At 37.7% G+C, this 18,707-nt stretch overlaps 6 protein-coding genes across 6 annotated transcripts; 3 read left to right on the top strand and 3 right to left on the bottom strand.

The window, feature by feature from the left end:
* Positions 1-169: 169 nt before the first annotated feature.
* C5L36_0C03170 (uncharacterized protein) lies at positions 170-1,852 on the top strand (the record flags this gene model as incomplete). The annotated part of the gene is made up of 1 exon (XM_029465994.1): positions 170-1,852. One exon carries the CDS (start codon positions 170-172, stop codon positions 1,850-1,852), a length of 1,683 nt encoding a protein of 560 aa, XP_029321854.1.
* A 44-nt stretch (positions 1,853-1,896) lies between these two features.
* Positions 1,897-2,799, bottom strand: C5L36_0C03160 (uncharacterized protein; the record flags this gene model as incomplete). Its single annotated transcript, XM_029465993.1, has 1 exon — positions 1,897-2,799. One exon carries the CDS (start codon positions 2,797-2,799, stop codon positions 1,897-1,899), a length of 903 nt encoding a protein of 300 aa, XP_029321853.1.
* Positions 2,800-3,045: 246 nt separating this feature from the next.
* On the bottom strand, positions 3,046-5,814 carry C5L36_0C03150 (uncharacterized protein; the record flags this gene model as incomplete). The annotated part of the gene is made up of 1 exon (XM_029465992.1): positions 3,046-5,814. One exon carries the CDS (start codon positions 5,812-5,814, stop codon positions 3,046-3,048), a length of 2,769 nt encoding a protein of 922 aa, XP_029321852.1.
* Positions 5,815-6,144: 330 nt separating this feature from the next.
* On the top strand, positions 6,145-9,564 carry C5L36_0C03140 (uncharacterized protein; the record flags this gene model as incomplete). Its single annotated transcript, XM_029465991.1, has 1 exon — positions 6,145-9,564. The coding sequence occupies one exon, from the start codon at positions 6,145-6,147 to the stop codon at positions 9,562-9,564; it is 3,420 nt and encodes a 1,139-aa protein (XP_029321851.1).
* Positions 9,565-9,687: 123 nt separating this feature from the next.
* On the bottom strand, positions 9,688-12,603 carry C5L36_0C03130 (uncharacterized protein; the record flags this gene model as incomplete). The annotated part of the gene is made up of 1 exon (XM_029465990.1): positions 9,688-12,603. The coding sequence occupies one exon, from the start codon at positions 12,601-12,603 to the stop codon at positions 9,688-9,690; it is 2,916 nt and encodes a 971-aa protein (XP_029321850.1).
* Positions 12,604-12,914: 311 nt separating this feature from the next.
* Positions 12,915-18,584, top strand: C5L36_0C03120 (uncharacterized protein; the record flags this gene model as incomplete). Its single annotated transcript, XM_029465989.1, has 1 exon — positions 12,915-18,584. One exon carries the CDS (start codon positions 12,915-12,917, stop codon positions 18,582-18,584), a length of 5,670 nt encoding a protein of 1,889 aa, XP_029321849.1.
* Between the last annotated feature and the right edge of the window lie 123 nt (positions 18,585-18,707).

The raw sequence follows: 18,707 nt of genomic DNA, 5'->3' as shown, positions 1-18,707 counted from the left end.
GTGCTCGGGCTCACAATGCAGCATGAAGAGTCTAGAGTACAAGGTAAAAAAACTCTGGATCACCACTACGAGGTTTTTCTATTTTGGGATAAGATTTTGATCAGACGAGGAATTACATAGAGACGGAGGACTCAAGGTTAGGCACACTGCAAACTCATAGACACACAGCATGCTCTTCACTACAAGATTAGGGATGAGGTTAAAGAGACTCTTTTGCAAGCTTCATATCAACAAGCGAGTGAAAACAGTCTTGGTGGCATTCATTACCTGTTGCATTGTAATAATACTCTGCACTGTGAATTCATATCATAACTCAATGGACGGTTCATCTACTTTGTTTGATATCAGCAGTTGGTTTTTGAATGCCGACAGTCTCAAAATAGATACTGTGAAATTTGGAGACTATGCAACCATTTTTGAATCTTTAGCCAAGAGTAAACCACAGACAAGGCCCTTGGTCCAATATAAGAAGGAAAATCCAAAGATTCAAAGATTCCAAGATGACAATGAAAAGTTTACCATTGAATATCTAAGTAGCTTGTTAAAGGTTAGTGAGCACGCTAAATCTAAACTGAAGGAATCTTATCACAAGTATATGGGGTTGTTAGGAAAACGCAAGTTGCCAATTTATGGAAGCTTCCACGATGGAGAAATTAAGGGGAAAGGAATTGTCATGGTCGGTGGGGGCAAATTTTCATGGCTTGCACTTTTGAATATACACCAACTAAGGAAAGTTGGGTCTAATTTACCAGTAGAAGTCTACATCCCAGTCAAGCGGGATTACGATGAAACTTTTTGTTCTGAAATATTAACTGACTTGAATGCCAGATGTGTTTTGGGTTACGAGGATTTACCGTTGTCTGAGGTTAAAAGCTATTTTAGGCATAATAGATTTCAACATAAGTCAATGGCTATCTTGGCATCTAAATTTGAAGATATCTTATTGTTGGATGCTGATAACGTTGTAACTCAGGCTCCAGATGGACTATTTAATTGGGATACATACAAAGAATTTCAACTTGTTCTTTGGCCAGACTGTTGGGTGAGAACTACAAATCCATTCATATATGAATTGTTTGGTATTAAATTGGGAGAGCCTCCTCAAAATGCACTTTATGATCTACATCAATTACCTGGAGCTATTCCTAATCCATCTACTGAATCTGGAATGATGCTAATCAATAAGAAAACACATGCAAATACGATGCTATTGGCATTATATATGAATATGTATGGTCTTGATTATTTTTATCCTTTGATCACACAGGGTGGTGCTGGTGAGGGGGATAAGGATACCTATATAACTGCCGCATTTGCATTGAATCAGCCTGTTTATCAAGTTCAGTACGGTGTTAATTTTGTTGGCTCTTTCGACTATGATGGCGCTTTTACGTCTGGTGGACTGGGCCAGTGTAATCCAATGGATAAAATTGAGAGATACATTCATGACAGACATATTACCACAGAAAAATGTCCTGATTATATGTTCATTCATATGAATCATCCAAAGTATTATCCAGATGAAATTGCAGACAACTTCATTACCAATAAGGGCAGGTATTTTCTTGAGTTTGAAAACATAAACCTTAAAGATGACTATGATTTTGAGCTGCAAATTTGGGAAATTTTAACCCAACTACTATGTGACGGCCGTCGGCCTAATGATGAACAACCTCACAATCCGGCATCGAACCCGCTTGATCCGAAGTATCTTCTTTCAGCAAGAGGCATGAGGTATATTAAGTCTTTGAAAATGGACAAAATCTGTAAGTCTAAGATTCTCCCTCGTTTACAATTCCTGAGAGGACAATTCAAAGTAAAAGAGGAAAAGAAGAATAACAAAGGACAATGATGTCTTTTTAACAAACAATTAATTTTATACTATACTTTAATATATTATAATTGATTTCTTAAGTCTTTTTTCCCTAGATCTCTGCATATGTCTTTCCACATATCAATGGTTGTTAAGCCCCCGGCTAGTGTTCCAAAAAAACCAACACTCAACGGACTTAACCATCCATCTTCCAAGCTCCAATGAACGCATAACGGCAACGTAGCCAAATGTTCAATAAATTCAATAAATTGACTCTTGGGAATGTGCCTACCCCTCTTTCTGAGAATAGCTAGGGATACCTTTCCTAACTCCGCCACCACCCACACAAACCATAAGCGAGTAGAAACAGCATACCACCACAAGCAATTGTTCCCTTGCCTGTCACGCAATAACCAATTATGATCAAATAAGAATGCAATCGTCTCGGCTGGTTGATAGAGAGATATGCACCAAGTTGAAATGAAGTCATATACATTTCCACATTTTAGCAATGAGGAGGCCTCCAACATATCAGCTATGCAACCAGGAATGGAAAACCCACGATTGAATATTCGAATATCCGAAATATATGATGAAAAGTCACCAAGAGTTGCAGCTATATTGGCGATTTTTGGTGGAATTTCATCATCTTTCAATGTAGGGCTAAGATCATTCTCGGAAATTTCAAAGAGCCCATGCTTTAACTTAAACCTCTGTATGGTACTATTGTAAAACACGGCTGTCAGTCTTTCCAGGTAAACAACAACTTCTTGTATTTTACGCCTAAACTTAGGATACTTCTTCAAGATAGCACTCACAAATAGTGCAAGATAGCATAATGTCCCCAACGTTCTATCCAATTTAGAAGGATCACTGAATACATTGTTCAAGGCTCGGTAAAACTTTGGACTGGTAAGCAAGCTTGATATAAACTGTAATCTCTGTTGGAATATATGAATCTTCACCAAACTTCTCTCTAGTACCATGGCAGTATTCTATATTAAGCACCTCAATGAACAGTTCCTAAGAGAGACCATATAACTAGTTAACAAACTGATTTCACGGGTTTATATAGATAATTGGAAAAGCAGAGATTGTTAAGTTTTGCCGGAAGCGGTAAAAATTTTTGTCGGTTGAGAAAAATGGCAATTCCATTCACCGCTCTATTATATACAAGTTTACATCACACACCTTAGCTATTTACATACTTTACAACCACTGAACGCTCAGTGTTATTTCTCGGTAGTGTTTTGTGGGCCCTTCTTTTTCCGTTGCTTTTTCGGCTGGTTGGTCATGATCACGATTGTGTCTTTTTTGAGAATGACCTTTTTTACCTCCACATTGGAAAGATACTTTTCTCCGTCGGAGGTGGTGACTAATTGGGAAATACACTCATCCGTAGAAGCATTAGAGAAATTTTCGTGTGCTCGATGAACAAACCTCATTTTTCCGTCAATCATGACGTTATAGTTAACATGTGATTCGATTTTCGGAGAAACTTGAGGCCATTCCGCTTCAAGGAGAAATGGATACGAATCACCTCTTGTGTTCCTATAATTGAATAGTTCAAATGCTTCCTCACATGTAGCCGGAGTGACTGGTGCCATGAACTTCAATAGATTCAAAAATTTATATTGCAAGAAATCGTTGGTAACATCGTTCTTTTTCATCGCATCAATCAACGAATTGGTGTATTTCATGTAGTAGGCAATTAAAGTGTTCAAAGAAGGTGTTTTTCCAAATGCAGAGTCAATGCCTCTCTCAAAATCATAGACTTCATTGTGTAATTCAATATTGCTTGTGGTATCCGGCTCCACGCGAGCATCGATTGCACACATAGCTCCAGTTTCAGATCTGTCTGCCAAATCCACACTCAATTTTAGCACTTTTTTCAGCCATCTCTCAATACCAATGATTTTTGCTTCTTCCCAATCTAAGATATCGTTAATTGGAGCTTGGAAAAGAATATGTGCCCTTGTGGCATCAGCACCATGTCTGTTTATGCACTCTGCTGGATCAGCCCCGTTATATTTAGATTTAGACATTTTCTCGTAGGAAACACTTGCGATTTCGCCTGACTCCTTTATAATCGCATCCCCATTTTCATTGAGTTCATACTCCTCAGGTTTCAAGAACCTTCCGTTCTTTGGGTTGATGAAAGTTTTACCATGAACCATACCTTGAGTAATCAATTGCTTGAATGGTTCGCCTCTCATAGCATCATTCTCATACCATTTGATGTCATTGAAAAACTTACTAACAAACCTAGAATACAATAAATGTAGAATAGCATGCTCAACTCCACCTATATATTGATCGACAGGCATATATTTAGATGCAATCTTGTCGTCAAAAGGTAAACTTTCATTTTTAGAGTCGAGGAATCTAAACATATACCAAGAAGAGTCCATGAAAGTATCCATGGTGTCTGTGTCTCTCTTGGCAGGTTTTTTGCATTTAGGACACTCGCAGTTAACAAAGTCTTCTATTTGAGCTAAAGGAGACCCACCTCTACCTAATAATTTATCAACATGTGGTAGCTTGACAGGTAAATCTTCATCTGGAACGGGGACAATGCCACACGAATCACAATGAATGACAGGAATTGGTGCGCCCCAATAACGCTGCCTGGAAATTAACCAATCTCTAATTCTGTAGTTTGTTTTAAAGTATCCCATTTGAATTAGCTTCAACTCTTTAACTACCTGTATTCTAGCATCACTTGTAGTCATACCCTCTAAAAATCTGGAGTTGATATTCATCTTACCCTCCTTCGAAACAAAAGGTTCACCTTCAATATAATCGGATTCGTTAATTGGCTCGACCGAGTGAATGATGGCGGAGCTAGATCCCATATTATTGATCCAGAACTCAAAATCTCTCACATCATGAGCAGGACATCCCATAACTGCACCACTTCCATAAGTGCCTATAACATATGGGGCAACAAAAAGAGGGATCTTTACACCAGCATCAAGTGGATTGGTAGCATAAACATCAGGTAAAAGATATCCCTCTTTGGATTTCTCAGACTCTTCGCCATCTTTGTTAAGCCTATCAATAAATTCTCTCAGTTTTGGATCATTCTTGGATATAAATTGGGTAATAGGGTGAGAGAAGGAGAGAGCTAAATACTGAACGCTAAAGATAGTTTCTGCTCTAGTTGTAAAAATGTCAAGGATATCGACAGGTAGGTGTCCTTCCAAGTGGGACTTAGCATCCTTACATACTTGAAATTTAATCTCTGCACCTTTCGACTCTCCAATCCAATTCCGTTGCATGGCTTTAACTTTACTAGGCCAATCTTCTAACAGTTCCAAATCTTTATTAAGAGCGCCTGCATATTTGGTTATCCCCAAGAACCATTGTTCTAGTAATTTCTTTTCTACAACTGCACCTGATCTCCAAGACCTACCCTCAGAGTCAACCTGTTCGTTGGCTAGAACAGTTTTGTCAATAGGATCCCAATTTATCTCTGCCTTTTTACGGTAAGCAAGACCATGTTTCAAAAATTCTAAAAATATCTTTTGAGTATGCTTGTAATACTCCGGATCACAAGTAGACACCTCCCTACTCCAATCAAAATCGGTCAACATTAACTCCATCTGAGCTTTCATTTTTTGGATGTTTGACTTAGTCCAAACCTCTGGATTCACACCTCTCTCAACAGCAGCATTTTCAGCGGGCAAACCAAAGGCATCCCAACCCATTGGATGGATCAAATCATAACCTTTCATTCTGTAATATCTTGCCAACGTGTCACTGATGGAATAAACTCTTAAATGGCCCATGTGTAAGCTACCGGAGGGATAGGGAAACATCGTTAATGAATACATTTTTTTCAAATCCTTTTTGTCTTCATTTATTAGCCGACGTGGATTGATAAACTTGTTATTACATCTTGCTCTCCAACGAGCTAACCATTTTTGGTCCAAAGAAGCCAAATCCACAAGGCCCTGAGCAACAACCTTTGCTCTTCGTGCTAAATTAGAATTTGCCATCAGATATCTCTTTGTAGGCAAATATCTTCACGGCGTGTTCCTTGTGCCTGTTAAGATTCAGTCAGCAGAGATTTGTTAAATAGGTTGTAGTCTCGTTATTCTGACTCAGTTCGTGATTTCAAAATTAACCTTCGCTTCTTTTCATGAAGTTCGAAGATTATCTTCTTTTGTACAATTCGAATTTTTCAAATGACGCGTCTCTTAAACCCACATGTGGTCTTAGAACCATTTTCCTTTAATAAATAAGTTTCAAATTCCCTGAAAGGCACCATCTTTGACCTTTAGAATCTTCAGGATATCCAAAAATTAAAATCAAAGTACATCTTGTCGATGAAAAGATCGAGATCGGATGATTATCTTGACGACACCAGTCGACATGAGACTGATACAAATTTTGCTGAAACCGACACAGAATTCACACCTAATGCCACACCACCTAGCAAAAAAGGGCGACTAGGCAGTCATCCTGATGAATCATTTAATCTTGCCGAATCTGGTTTTGAGAGGATCAAAGAATCACAATTGAATGTGGAAGATGCAATGACTCAGGTTGATGATAAATGGAACAAAAAACGGCGTAAAAGAACGATCGAGAAAATGACGCAGATGCCAAACACAAGCGTACCTGATGATGAAAGTCCTTCGGAGGCAGGGGTAATAGAAAGACTTGAACTATTCAATTTTATGTGTCACCATGCTTTTTCATTGAATTTTGGTCCACAGACTAATTTTATTATCGGTAGAAATGGATCGGGTAAATCGGCGGTGCTAACTGGTATTTCAGTTGCTCTTGGTGCAAAAGCCACAGATACAGATCGAGGCAATTCTTTGAAATGTCTGATTATGCATGGTAAAAACACCGCACGTGCAATCGTCACCATAAAAAATCAAGGTCCTGAGGCTTATATGCCTGAAGAATTCGGTGACAAAATCATCATTGAAAGAACTCTCAGAGCAGATAGACCACATTCCCTGGCTATTAAGAATTCGAGAAACAAAACCATCTCAACTACCAAAAAAACCGTGGACAAAATCTTGGAGTATTTTGGGATTACAATTGCTAATCCAATGACTATTCTAACTCAAACTGAGGCAAAAACATTTCTTGCACACTCCAGTGATAAGGATAAGTTCAACAGTTTTATGGAAGGTACTAGACTGAAAGAATCTTTTGGCAATATAAAACATATTGAACGAAATGCAAATGAAATTAAATTTACTCTAGAACGAAACCAAGCAGTATATGAGGAGCTGAAGGACAAATTCAAAAAGGCCAAAAAGGTGTGGTCTTCATTCAAAGATTCTGAAGAATTCTCCAGAAAGAGAGAAACTTTATTTGGTAAGAAAATATGGGTCGAGTACAAGAAGCAAGAGAAGGCAAGTAGGCAGGCTCTGCGTGTTAAACAGAATAAAGAAGATGAAATAGCAGACAATCTGAAGAAAATTGATGTTGAGAAAAGTGAAATAGCACAGATGGAAAGTGAGTTACAATTACTTGAAACTGGGGAAATTGAAGAGAGTAGACGGAAAGTAGAAGATTTGTCTCTCGAAAAACAGTCAACACAGGGTATCGTTACAGCTCACCAAAGTGAAGTGAAAAAAATTCATAGTCAGATAACACACATTAAATCTCAAATTGACGATGATAACAGAAAGATCCTGAAGCTCGAAAAAATGATTGCTGCCGAGAGAAAGAGAGCTGAGGATTCAAATGATGACAATATTGACAAATTGAAGAGATTCAAGACGGAAAAAGAAAAACGTTTAGGCGAGCTGAGTAGTCAAAAATTTGAGCTGAGCTCATCCATAGATATTCTCCGTAATGATCTGAAAGAGCTAGATAATAGAGCTAAGCAGGAACTTGGGAGTTTAAATGGGGAAATTCGAAACCTTGAAAACAAAGTCAGAAGTGCCAAGCAACAAGAAAGTTCAAACAGACCGGAAAATGCATTTGACAGCAATATGAATAGATTAATGATAGATTTGCGTTCCCAAAGGTTCAAAAATGAAATAGTTGGTCCTCTAGGAATGCATATCGAAGTCAAAAAAGATTATGCAAAATGGGGGCATTTATTAGAAAATATTATACAACGTCAACTCACAATGTTTGTTGCTAGCAACCATTCAGATGTGGCTGTATTGAGAAATAGATTTCGATTTTTCAACATTCAAAGTGAGATTGCTATTAGGCAACGTGAAGTATTTGATTATTCACATACGACCCCAAAATCTAAATACCCATCAATTCTTGATGTTCTAAAAATTGAGGATGAAAGTATCAGGTGCATGTTAGTGGACACCATGAAACTAAATGCTACTCTCTTGGTTCCGAACAGAATTGAAGCGCAGAGGGAGTTGGAAACTGATAGTCAAGGTCTAATCTCATCGATTTTTTGTTTGGTTGATAATAACGTCATCCGAATTTACAAAAGAAACAATAGCTTGCAAACTGATCCTTTTAATCTCTCTCAAAGATCACCTGCAAGGTTACGTATCGAGGGCGATTCTATTGCGGGAATTCTTCAAAGAGACTTAGATGAACAACTGAAAGCAAGAACGGAAAAAGAAAAGGAGCTACATCTGGCAAAACAATCCAAGTCTTCAGAGATCACTGCTATGCAGTCCAAACTAAATGAGTGTCGTACACAGACTGCGGAAATAAATCAGGCTATCAAAAAAGTGGAAGCAAAACTAGAAAACTTAGAAGTGGGTACATCTAAGCTAGAGTCGCTTGAAGAAGAAAAGGACATTATGGTTTCAAATGTGGCTTTGAGTGTGCAAAAATTAGAACCATTGCAAGCACAGTTGAATGAAGCCGAAAAAAATGTCGATATCCAAATCGACTTATACAAGTCAATTAGTGCAGAATATAAAAACGCTAAAAGCGCATATACAGAAAAAATAAAACAACAAAAGTCACACTCTTCTTTGATCGGATTCAAAAAGCAAGCTATCAAGCATCACATTTCTGACAACATAAGGCTTTCTGATGATATAAAAAAGTTGGATGAATTTTTGGAGTATACTAAACAAGAGTTGGAAACTTTACATGAACAGGCTTCTAAGTTTTGTTCATTTGATGAGGCACAGTTGGACAAAAGAACTACAATCGAATCAATTGATGCTGAAATCAAAAGTATTACCGAATATTTAGCCGAAATTGAGAATAGGCAAGGTATTACTAAAGAACAAGCTGAACTCAATCTTATTAAGGCAAATTCTGAGTTGAAAGAAATACATAAGAAGTTTGAAGACACAGTTATACTACATAATCAACTTCACAAAGCATTGGAAGATAGGTTAAACAACTTGCTTCAAACCACATATTTGACGTTTCAGGAAGTCGAGTCTGTTTTCGTTCAAGCTCTCAAGATAAGGCGTTTTAGAGGCAAAATTGAATTTAATATTAAAAAAGGGACTTTAACTCTAAAAGTTGCAACTAAAGAAACAGGACCTCTTCGTCCTGTCGAGTCTTTTTCTGGTGGTGAAAAATCATACAGCCAGATTGCCTTTTTATTTGCCATCTGGGGACCAATGCATTCTAGAATAAGAGGCTTAGATGAGTTTGATGTCTTCATGGATAATGTTAATCGTAGAATTGCCTTAAAATTAATTTTGAACAAAGTTGCAGAAAACCCTAAAAGGCAAACAATTTTTATCACGCCACTCAGTGTGGCAAACATTGAAGGATTAGATAGTAGCACTGTACACATTCATGAAATCTCTCCACCAGATAGAGCTAATCTATAACATATTCTCTTTTATAGAAGTTTAACGTCTATACAATACCCAACTTTTTTCACTATAAAATGTCTCTTTAAGTGAGGGTTCTGCAAGCAAAAACAGATAATATAGGTAACAAAGTTTTGCATCTCAAGTCTCGACCGGAAACAAACACATGATTTCTTCGATTGAGTCACGTATCCTCTCGCAACATTCGTTCTCTCGAGATTTCTGGGTATTCTCATCATCACCATCCTCTTCAGAATTATCCGATGCAAGGCTTAAATCATCAAAGAAATTCTCAATAGTCAGAGAAATTCTATCTAATATCTTGTCTAATGCATCAGTTTTTTCTAAAGAGTTGATGTATTTTTTAAAGTCGATATTATCTGCATTTGACATTTTGTTTGGAGCAAAAAGGGTAGATTGATTTAGCTCATATTCGGTATGAAAAGATTTAGTTAAGTTGGATTTCGGCTTGGATTTCAATGTATCTCCATCAGTACTACAATTTGAATCTGAAGAGCTCCTTGTAGAATATAGCTTACAAGATTCATCTCTAGAAAATTTTTCTTTTGCTTTCATTTCCAAAACGTTCACCCTTCTCATGCCTAAATTTACAGAAAAAATAGTTGTATTTGAAATATTATCTCTTCTAAGGTCATTCTTCATAGCAGGGACAAATAGTTGCTCCTGAACATACTTATTTGGGCATGCCAACATTGAAAACTTAGGCATAAACTGTGGAACATATCCCGTGAGCATCGGTAGAGGAATAACAGTACCATTCGTAGTAATACATGTATCCTTGTTCTTCATACTCACATCAACAACAGATTCATTACATGCGTCCAAATAACATTCAAATTCATCACGCATTATCTGATTGATCTGGTCACTAACTAAAAGAGATAGGCTATTCAGTTTTGCACCAAGTAAGTTATTAGTAGATCTGGATATCGAATATTCACCCTTAGCTTTATAAGTATTAGTGTGTAGGGTATTTGAAAGTTTGTATTTAGCGGTGTGTTTTGAAAAGGAAGTCTGTTCCGACATCATGGAAGGGGCAGGGGATGATGACAGTAAGTTCGTTGACTTTTTGTTCATGGACCAAGGAAATTCGTCATACTCAACAATGTTTGGTGATGGCATTGATGAGGCATGAGAATGTTGGGAAGTAGTGGGCGATGGTGTAACGGAAGATTTCCATCTATCCATGAAGGAACCAAACCCTGCTCTCCATGAACTCTGAGAGCCAACGCTGTTATTATAGGAGCTCGATAGATTCTGCAAAGAAGCATATGAAGATGTTCTGGTCAGTGAAGGAACACTGATTCTTTGTGGTTTAACATTGGCTGAAAATGTGGACACAGAGGGGGAATTGGGGTATTTCACGCTATTTTCGATGCTCATATTCAACGAGTCAACAACTAAAGAATTGTTTCTTGTTTGAACAGAGCATACTGGAGTTCCAGTTGATGCGTCATCGCTGGTCTTTCCTGACGGAATTGGAATGGGATCAGGACGTGAATCTACAGCAATAGAACCATTTCTACTTCTGTTTTTCCTGTCAATCTTTAAATCAAGTGATTCGTCGTACAATCCAGAATATTCTTCATAACCCAATAATCCAGCCAAAATTAAAATCAGTTTTTGTGACACAACCGGGTTAGCTGTACCAATTACGATTCTCATTGTAGAATAAAGGGTTGCCTCTTTATGTGGACTCGAAAACAGCTTATTCCTGAGAGGTAGCAAAATAGACAACAAAAAAGCTAGAAACTTGATCGAGTTCGTAGCATTAAGTGGTGTACTTCCTGTGAAGGTTTCTTGCATTGAGGTATGGATCATATCCACGTTATCATAACAGTGTGACCTTCCATCTTTTAACTCAAGCCAAAGCGAAAGAGTAGAAGCCCAGTCTATTAACGATTGGTTTGAGTGTTTAATGTCTATAAAAAGCCGTGGTATTTCAATGAGAGATACAATGCTTTTAATAAAAGAGGAAAACTCCTGATAAACCTCTGGGTCAGATTGTAAACAATACGCTTGGAAATTAAGTTTGTCCAATTTTGAGTTATCCATACAACTTACTGAACTGTTGACCGATACCTGGACTTGCTGTATTGGTTTTAATTTAATTCTCTGTTGAATGAAATGAAGATTTTTTAATTTAATGACTATAAGGTTCTGTATATCCAAAAAGGATTTCGAAAATTCCAGCCAATTCTCGGTTACTTCATCTCTCACTGACTCCATTGATGATGAGGTTGGAATTACCAGGCCTATGGAAAATCTGATCGAAGTATTCTCATGTTGGGGCATTTCATTTGTTCTAATTAACGGAGTTGGATGCCAGTCAGAAATATCCTGACAAGTTTGACTTGGTTTTAAAACAAATGAGGCATCAATCGAAAACAGTCTCGTTATCAATATCGAGGAGGGCATGCCAGGTAGTGAAGGTAGATAATGAATTTTAGTTGAAATATTATTTTCTGAAATAGGCATTCCAAATGAGCCAAACATGAATAAGGAGAGCTCATTTATAGAATGATGTATTTTCTTATTCAGCTTCTGTTGCATTGCTGAGAAGTTTTTGTTGAACACAACTGCGGAATCAAAAAGCGGTTGTTTCTTCCTTATTCCTGCGTCTTGAACTATCACCATTCTGATACAGGGTAATTTATCCGACAACCTAAAGGTCGGAGATGGCAACTTCATGTCTGGGCTCAAGCCGTAAAGTGACGGCATATTTACATTTGTTTGATCCGTCAAAGTATCGCCTTCTGGCAGAGGCACCCTGTGGATGTTATTCATCTCATAATTGGAAGATAGTGTATTACCATGCTCTCTGCTAAGATGGGAGAGTGGGATGGATGATAACGGGTGGTTTAAATTAAAAGTGGACGGATTTCCTGGGATTCCTGCCGTATTTTCATTCTCTTGCGAGTAGCATGAGGGAGCTTTGATCTGTGGCATTCCAATCATCCCCGAAGAACCTGTTTGAGTAGGGCCAGCCGAGGCTAGAGAGCTGGTATCTCTCTTACGGAAAAGATCCCCTATCATTCTTAAGCAAACAGTATTTTAAACAGATAGTTCAGCCGTCAATACTATATGTATCCTTGCGGCTGATACAAATCGGTTCTTTGCTTTTCCACCAACAATAGAAAAAGTAACCTGTCAATTGAAAACAACAAAATTACAGTTTGTGCATCATCCAGAAAAACCATGTAGATATTCGCTCAATACGAACCGCAGGATTTTGGCTGTTTTCCTTCGCCTTAAATGTTTTTTTCTTCCATTCACATGCTATAGCAGCTTATACAAGGCACTAAAGAACCATCAACACAGGGTATAAGCTACAGAATAATCCTACAATGCCCGGAAATCCAAGGGTTGACAAACCTAGGTTTAACTCGAAATATATAGAGGAAGACAAAAATCTCTATATAAATTCATCGAGACATGAAGATGATAATGAACAACGCCAAAGACATTACTCTCAAAGCTCTGCTTCTTCAACCTCACCAAACACCACAAGAAATTCGTCCCATGGAATGAATCTTTCTTCAATTGAAGGGAAATTGGGTTTGAAAAGCTTAAGTGGGCACAACGCTAGTCACAATCATGAAAATTTTAGGTCTTCTGACAATGGTGTCGAAAAGGAAGATAGGTCATCAATTGGATCCTTTTCTATGGGAGCATCCAAATCATTTTCTGGTTTCCTCTCTTCGAAACATAATTCGATTCCATCCCAAAGCTCATCTTCAAGTAAAAAATCTGGGAAACGGAACATTTTCAATAGACTTCTAACTACAAGAAAGGGAAGTGAAACATCACCACATGGCGAATATACTGGAAGGCATTTTTCAACCAGTAGCAAGAAGTCAACCAGCTCTAATTCTCCTGGACTATCGCCCACTATGCCCTTACATCAGCATAAAAATTCAGATGCCTCACATTATTCTCATTTTCCCCCTCTGGATCAACCAAATACAAGTTATATCAGAGGCCGACTACCATCTGAGCAAAACATACCACATGTACAACCTTTATCAAAATATCGGTCTTCTTTTTCAGCTGTTCCAACTCTTCATCATGATGCGCATCCATCACGGAAGTCACAAATGATTGACACAAATCTCGACCAAGATATAATGTCGACTCCAATGAACTCAACCAATTCATTAGCTCAATCATATGGTATTTCATTGATTGATGAGGATAGTTCCAATGACATGAACTCAATATCCAATTCAGCAGTAGGCATGTCACGAGTGGCTTCGACTAACTCTACGATTGCCAATAATAATCATGAGGACCTCAAGTCATTTTGGAAACCTCCTGATAGTTGGAAGGTTACATCAGATACACATGAACAATCAGATGAACATGTCAGTAGCATCGGAGCAAAAAATCGGAATGGGAATGAATCTGACACTTCTAGTGACATTTCATTGAATTCACTTGCTAGCCCAGATACCACCGTTATCGAAAGTGACTCAAACAAATTTAAAGCTCCTAAAGATAAACTATTAACTACCTCCAGCTCTTCACCAAATCTTAATAACGCAATCAAAAATGCTAATAAAAAAATTATTAAAGGCTCGTCCAGATCATCTGTAAGGATATTCAAAGGAGACAAGTCTTCATTGATACCCTGTACCACCGAAACTACATGTGAAAATATAATGAACGCACTAAGGAGAAAAAGGTTTCTAAAACAGGATGATGACCACATGCTGGTCCTAAAATGTGGTGGATTAACCAGAATTTTATCATATGATGAAAGACCATTGAGAATCCAAAGGAAAATGTTATTTCTATATGGTTACACTGAAAGAGATAATTTGGATTATATTGAAAGAACAGACCTTAGTTTTCTTTTCAAATTTGTTGTAGAAGAGAAGGGTATTGAGGTAATAAGTGAAGAAAAGAGAAGATTAATTAACCCCCACAATGTTAATTTAGATAATTGGAACTTGCAGGACATTCCTAATTTTTTGTTTGCGGAGCCTATAGTAACTTTGGAAGTTTCTCAGAATCCATCGCTGTTGTTCGCACGAGACTTTATGCATGATTCGAAAAACATGACATCTCTTTCTTTTACTAGAAGTGGTAGTCCGGTTTTTCCACCAGCAATTGTTGATATTCCCCGGTTACTCAACTTAAACCTTGAAGTTAACTATATAAGAATGGTCCCAGATGACATCGCGAAATTATCTACATTGATATCTTTAAATTTAGCTTGCAATAGATTAACAACTCTTCCGGATTCGTTCGGTGATTTGAAACACTTACAGTTTCTGAACTTGGGTTCCAATAGACTGAAGAAAATTCCGGAACCAATTTATAAGCTAGAGAATCTAAAACAGTTGGATTTATCATACAACTCAATAGCTGAATTCTCAGACCAAATAGCAAAACTTAGTGATTTAGAGGGATTAGTTGTTGCTGGAAATCGGTTCACAGGTGATCTTCCTGAATTCTTTGATCAATTTAAGAATCTTCTTAAGATAGATATTCGTTTTAACAAATTCTCCTCAATTGATTCTTTGAAAAGGTCGCCTAAGTTGGAAGTCATTAGGGCAACTGGTAATAACATTTCAGTTTTTCGGTCCAGGGCACGTAATCTCTTTGAGGTTGAGTTAAACATTAATCCACTAACATATGTTTATTTTGAAATTGATATGGAAAACCTGAAGATTGTTGATTTTTCAAAGGGTAAGTTGACGTCATGCACATTTACCCAGAAATTGGTTGCTGTCGAAAAGCTAAATTTAGATTCCAACCATTTGAGTATATTACCTGATCATTTAGATAAAATGAAAAATCTACATACTCTTTCGATCTCAAGAAACAATTTAACCAATTTACCTGACTCTCTCTGTATGCTGAAAAGACTACAAAATTTGGACCTTCACTTGAATAACATTGGTAAAATTAACCCCAATATTTGGAACTTGGGCTCTTTGGAGGTAATTAATTTGGCTTCGAATTTATTGAAATCATTTCCAGAGCCTCCAGAATCATTTATAAATAATTTCAATAATCAGAAAGTATTGCGCATGCTTAAATCAAAGAAACATGTTCAAAATCAAAAACAAATTGATGGAGAAATTGATGATCACGCTATTGAAGAGAGTGGAAGCAGTGCAGTTTCTGGTGAAGAAGAAGAAGAAGAAGAGGCTCATAATACAGTTGCAAAATTACCTAATGTGAGACCCACTTCTCCAAATAATCGTAGGCTGAGCGGGTCTGTTTCATTTCCTGTTTTGGATAAAGAGCATAGCTTAGCCTCTTCTTTGAAGAAACTGTGCTTGGTTGATAATAAGTTCTCGGATACCATATTTCCTACCATTTCAGTGTTTCAAAACTTAAGGTGTTTAAATTTGTCATACAACGAAATTTATGAAATTCCTGCGGGTTTTATCTGTAAACTGAAGCAGTTAAAGAAGCTCTTTTTATCCGGAAACTATTTGTCATCACTGCCTGTCGAAGATTTAGACGAATTAGAGAATATTGAGACATTACATCTCAACGGTAATCGGTTCGGAACCTTACCGGCTGAATTGTCTAAACTATGCAAGCTAAAAGAGCTGGATGTAGGTTCTAACCAATTGAAATATAATATAGGTAATATTCCATATGATTGGAACTGGTGTTACAATAAAAATCTCAGATATTTGAACTTCTCGGGAAATAAAAGGCTAGAGATTAAAGCACAACAAAATATAGATGAAGAAACTGGTGAAACACTCGATTCTTTTCTCAGTTTGAAGGATTTAATGACCTTGGGTTTGATCGATGTTACGATAACCACAGATGCTGTTCCCGATCAGAGTGTGGATACCAGAATTAGATCTACTGTTTCTCAACTTGGCAAATTTGGATATGGTATATCAGACAGCCTAGGAGGCTCGGATACATTAACTACTAGAGATGCTGTTATTGAGAAGTTTAGAGGTAATCCCGATGAATTTTTAATTACAATTTACGATGGTAAAAACTCCCTTCAACGGGGAGGGGATAAGATATCGAAGATTATTCAAGAAACTTTTGAGATCCACCTAGCTGAGGAACTGGAAAGTTTAGGTAAGAATGTTATACCTGGGATTGACAGTCCTAAAAACGTGGAGGATTGTTTGAGAAATGCCTTTATTAGAATGAATACTGAGATGTGCATCTCTATCAATAAAGATGAGTTATCAACTTTCAGTTCAGCGGCAGTTCATCGAACTAAAACTATGGATAAATTAACATATGATGAAGATGGATTGAGTGGATGCTCTGCAACTATTATTTACATTAAGAAAGACTATGTTTACGTTGCTAATGTTGGTGATATCATGTGTATACTAACACGATCAGATGGGGAGTTTAGTATGATTACAACCAAGCACGAGCCATATGCTCCTAAAGAGTATGACAGAATTCGTGATTCTGGTGGTTATGTTACTACCGATGGTCTTCTTGATGGAGTATCTGATGTATCAAGAGCTGTTGGGTTTTTCAAATTAATACCCCACATCAATGCTAAGCCTAGCATCAGTAAATTTAAATTAACACAGAATGAGGAGATGATTGCTGTCTGTACGAGTGAAGTTTGGAAGCAAGTTTCTTTCGAATTGGCAGCAGATATAATAAGACAAGAGAAATCAAATCCGCTTGGTGCTGCTGAAAAATTAAGAGACTTTGCTATTTCTTATGGATCTGTTAATAAGAAAGTCACCGCTGCGGTTCTATCATTAAGGCAATTCACCAGCAAGCAAAAACATTATGGGGGGTCCAAACCAGTAGAAGATTCTACCTTGAGGAAATTAGACGATGAGATTGAGCCTCCGACAGGATATATTGCCATGGTTTTCACTGACATCAAGAATTCTACTTTGTTGTGGGATAGTTATCCTGTTGCAATGAGAAGTGCCATTAAAGTTCACAATGCAATCATGAGACGGCAGTTGCGTATTATTGGAGGTTATGAGGTTAAGACTGAAGGTGACGCATTTATTGTCTCGTTTCCAACTCCAACCGCTGCGTTATTGTGGTGTTTTGCTGTTCAGACACAATTATTAACAACATCTGAATGGCCAGCTGAAATTTTGACTAGTGACCAAGGTTTTGAAATTAAAGACAATGAAGGTAATTTAATTTTCAGAGGGCTATCAGTTAGAATGGGGATTCATTGGGGTAGGCCTGTTTGTGAGATGGATGTTGTTACCAAGAGAATGGATTACTTTGGTCCTATGGTCAATAGAGCGTCCAGAGTTTCAGCGGTTGCCGATGGTGGAAAAATTACAATGAGTAATGATTATCGGCATGAGTTGGAAAAGGTTACCAAAATACATGAGATGATCAAGGAAGGGAAAGTCAAGGACATCAATGGAGCCTATGGATACAAGTCCCGCGGGCAAGATGTTGAAAATCAAATGGAGCAGTTGGATAAGATTGGGATTGTTATTGAAAGTCTTGGAGCACGTAAATTGAAAGGTTTGGAAACGCCTGAAAATATCTGGCTTGTGTTCCCAAAACCATTGAGTTCAAGATTGAAGATGATTACCAACAAAGACGGTGAAATTAACAATAAGTCCAACAAATTAGCTGTTGGTGGCATCACTGTTGAGACAGCTTGGATATTGAGGAAAATAGCGCTGAGGTTGGAAAGAGTCATATCTTTTACAGTTTCAAATTCACTGGGACAAAACATACAGTTCCAGCATTTCTCTGATGGAATTCAAGAAGAAGCTGAAAATACAATGGAGAAAAAACTAGCCAATGTTGAATCCTTCATGATGCTCTTTCTGGACCATACAATTACAAGAATCGAAAATTGTGTAACCGTTTTAGGTACTCACATGGTCCTCGCAGATAGCGGCATCAATAGTAACGGAATCTCCATGATAGACACCATCAAATCTATGGCTACAGAATTAAAGGAACTCAAGGCCCAGGTACATGAATACCAAACCCACAAACAGACATTGCAGCTACCTCCTTCCTCAACTTGTCCTTTTACGTCTGACTCTAGCTCTCCCTCTTCAGAGTGAACACCCTCACCACACCTCACCTCACCTCACCTCAACACACTCCCCCCTGAACTTTTACCTCCCAGCCCCCCGCCCAATGTTTACAACCTCGTGGGGCTCAGCCCGTTTCTGCACCACAAACAC

The sequence above is a fragment of the Pichia kudriavzevii genome, chromosome 3 (genome assembly GCF_003054445.1).
Source record: "Pichia kudriavzevii chromosome 3, complete sequence".
NCBI lineage: Eukaryota > Fungi > Ascomycota > Pichiomycetes > Pichiales > Pichiaceae > Pichia > Pichia kudriavzevii.
Note: the sequence above shows the minus strand (reverse complement) of the source record. Positions and strands in the feature narration are given on the sequence as shown.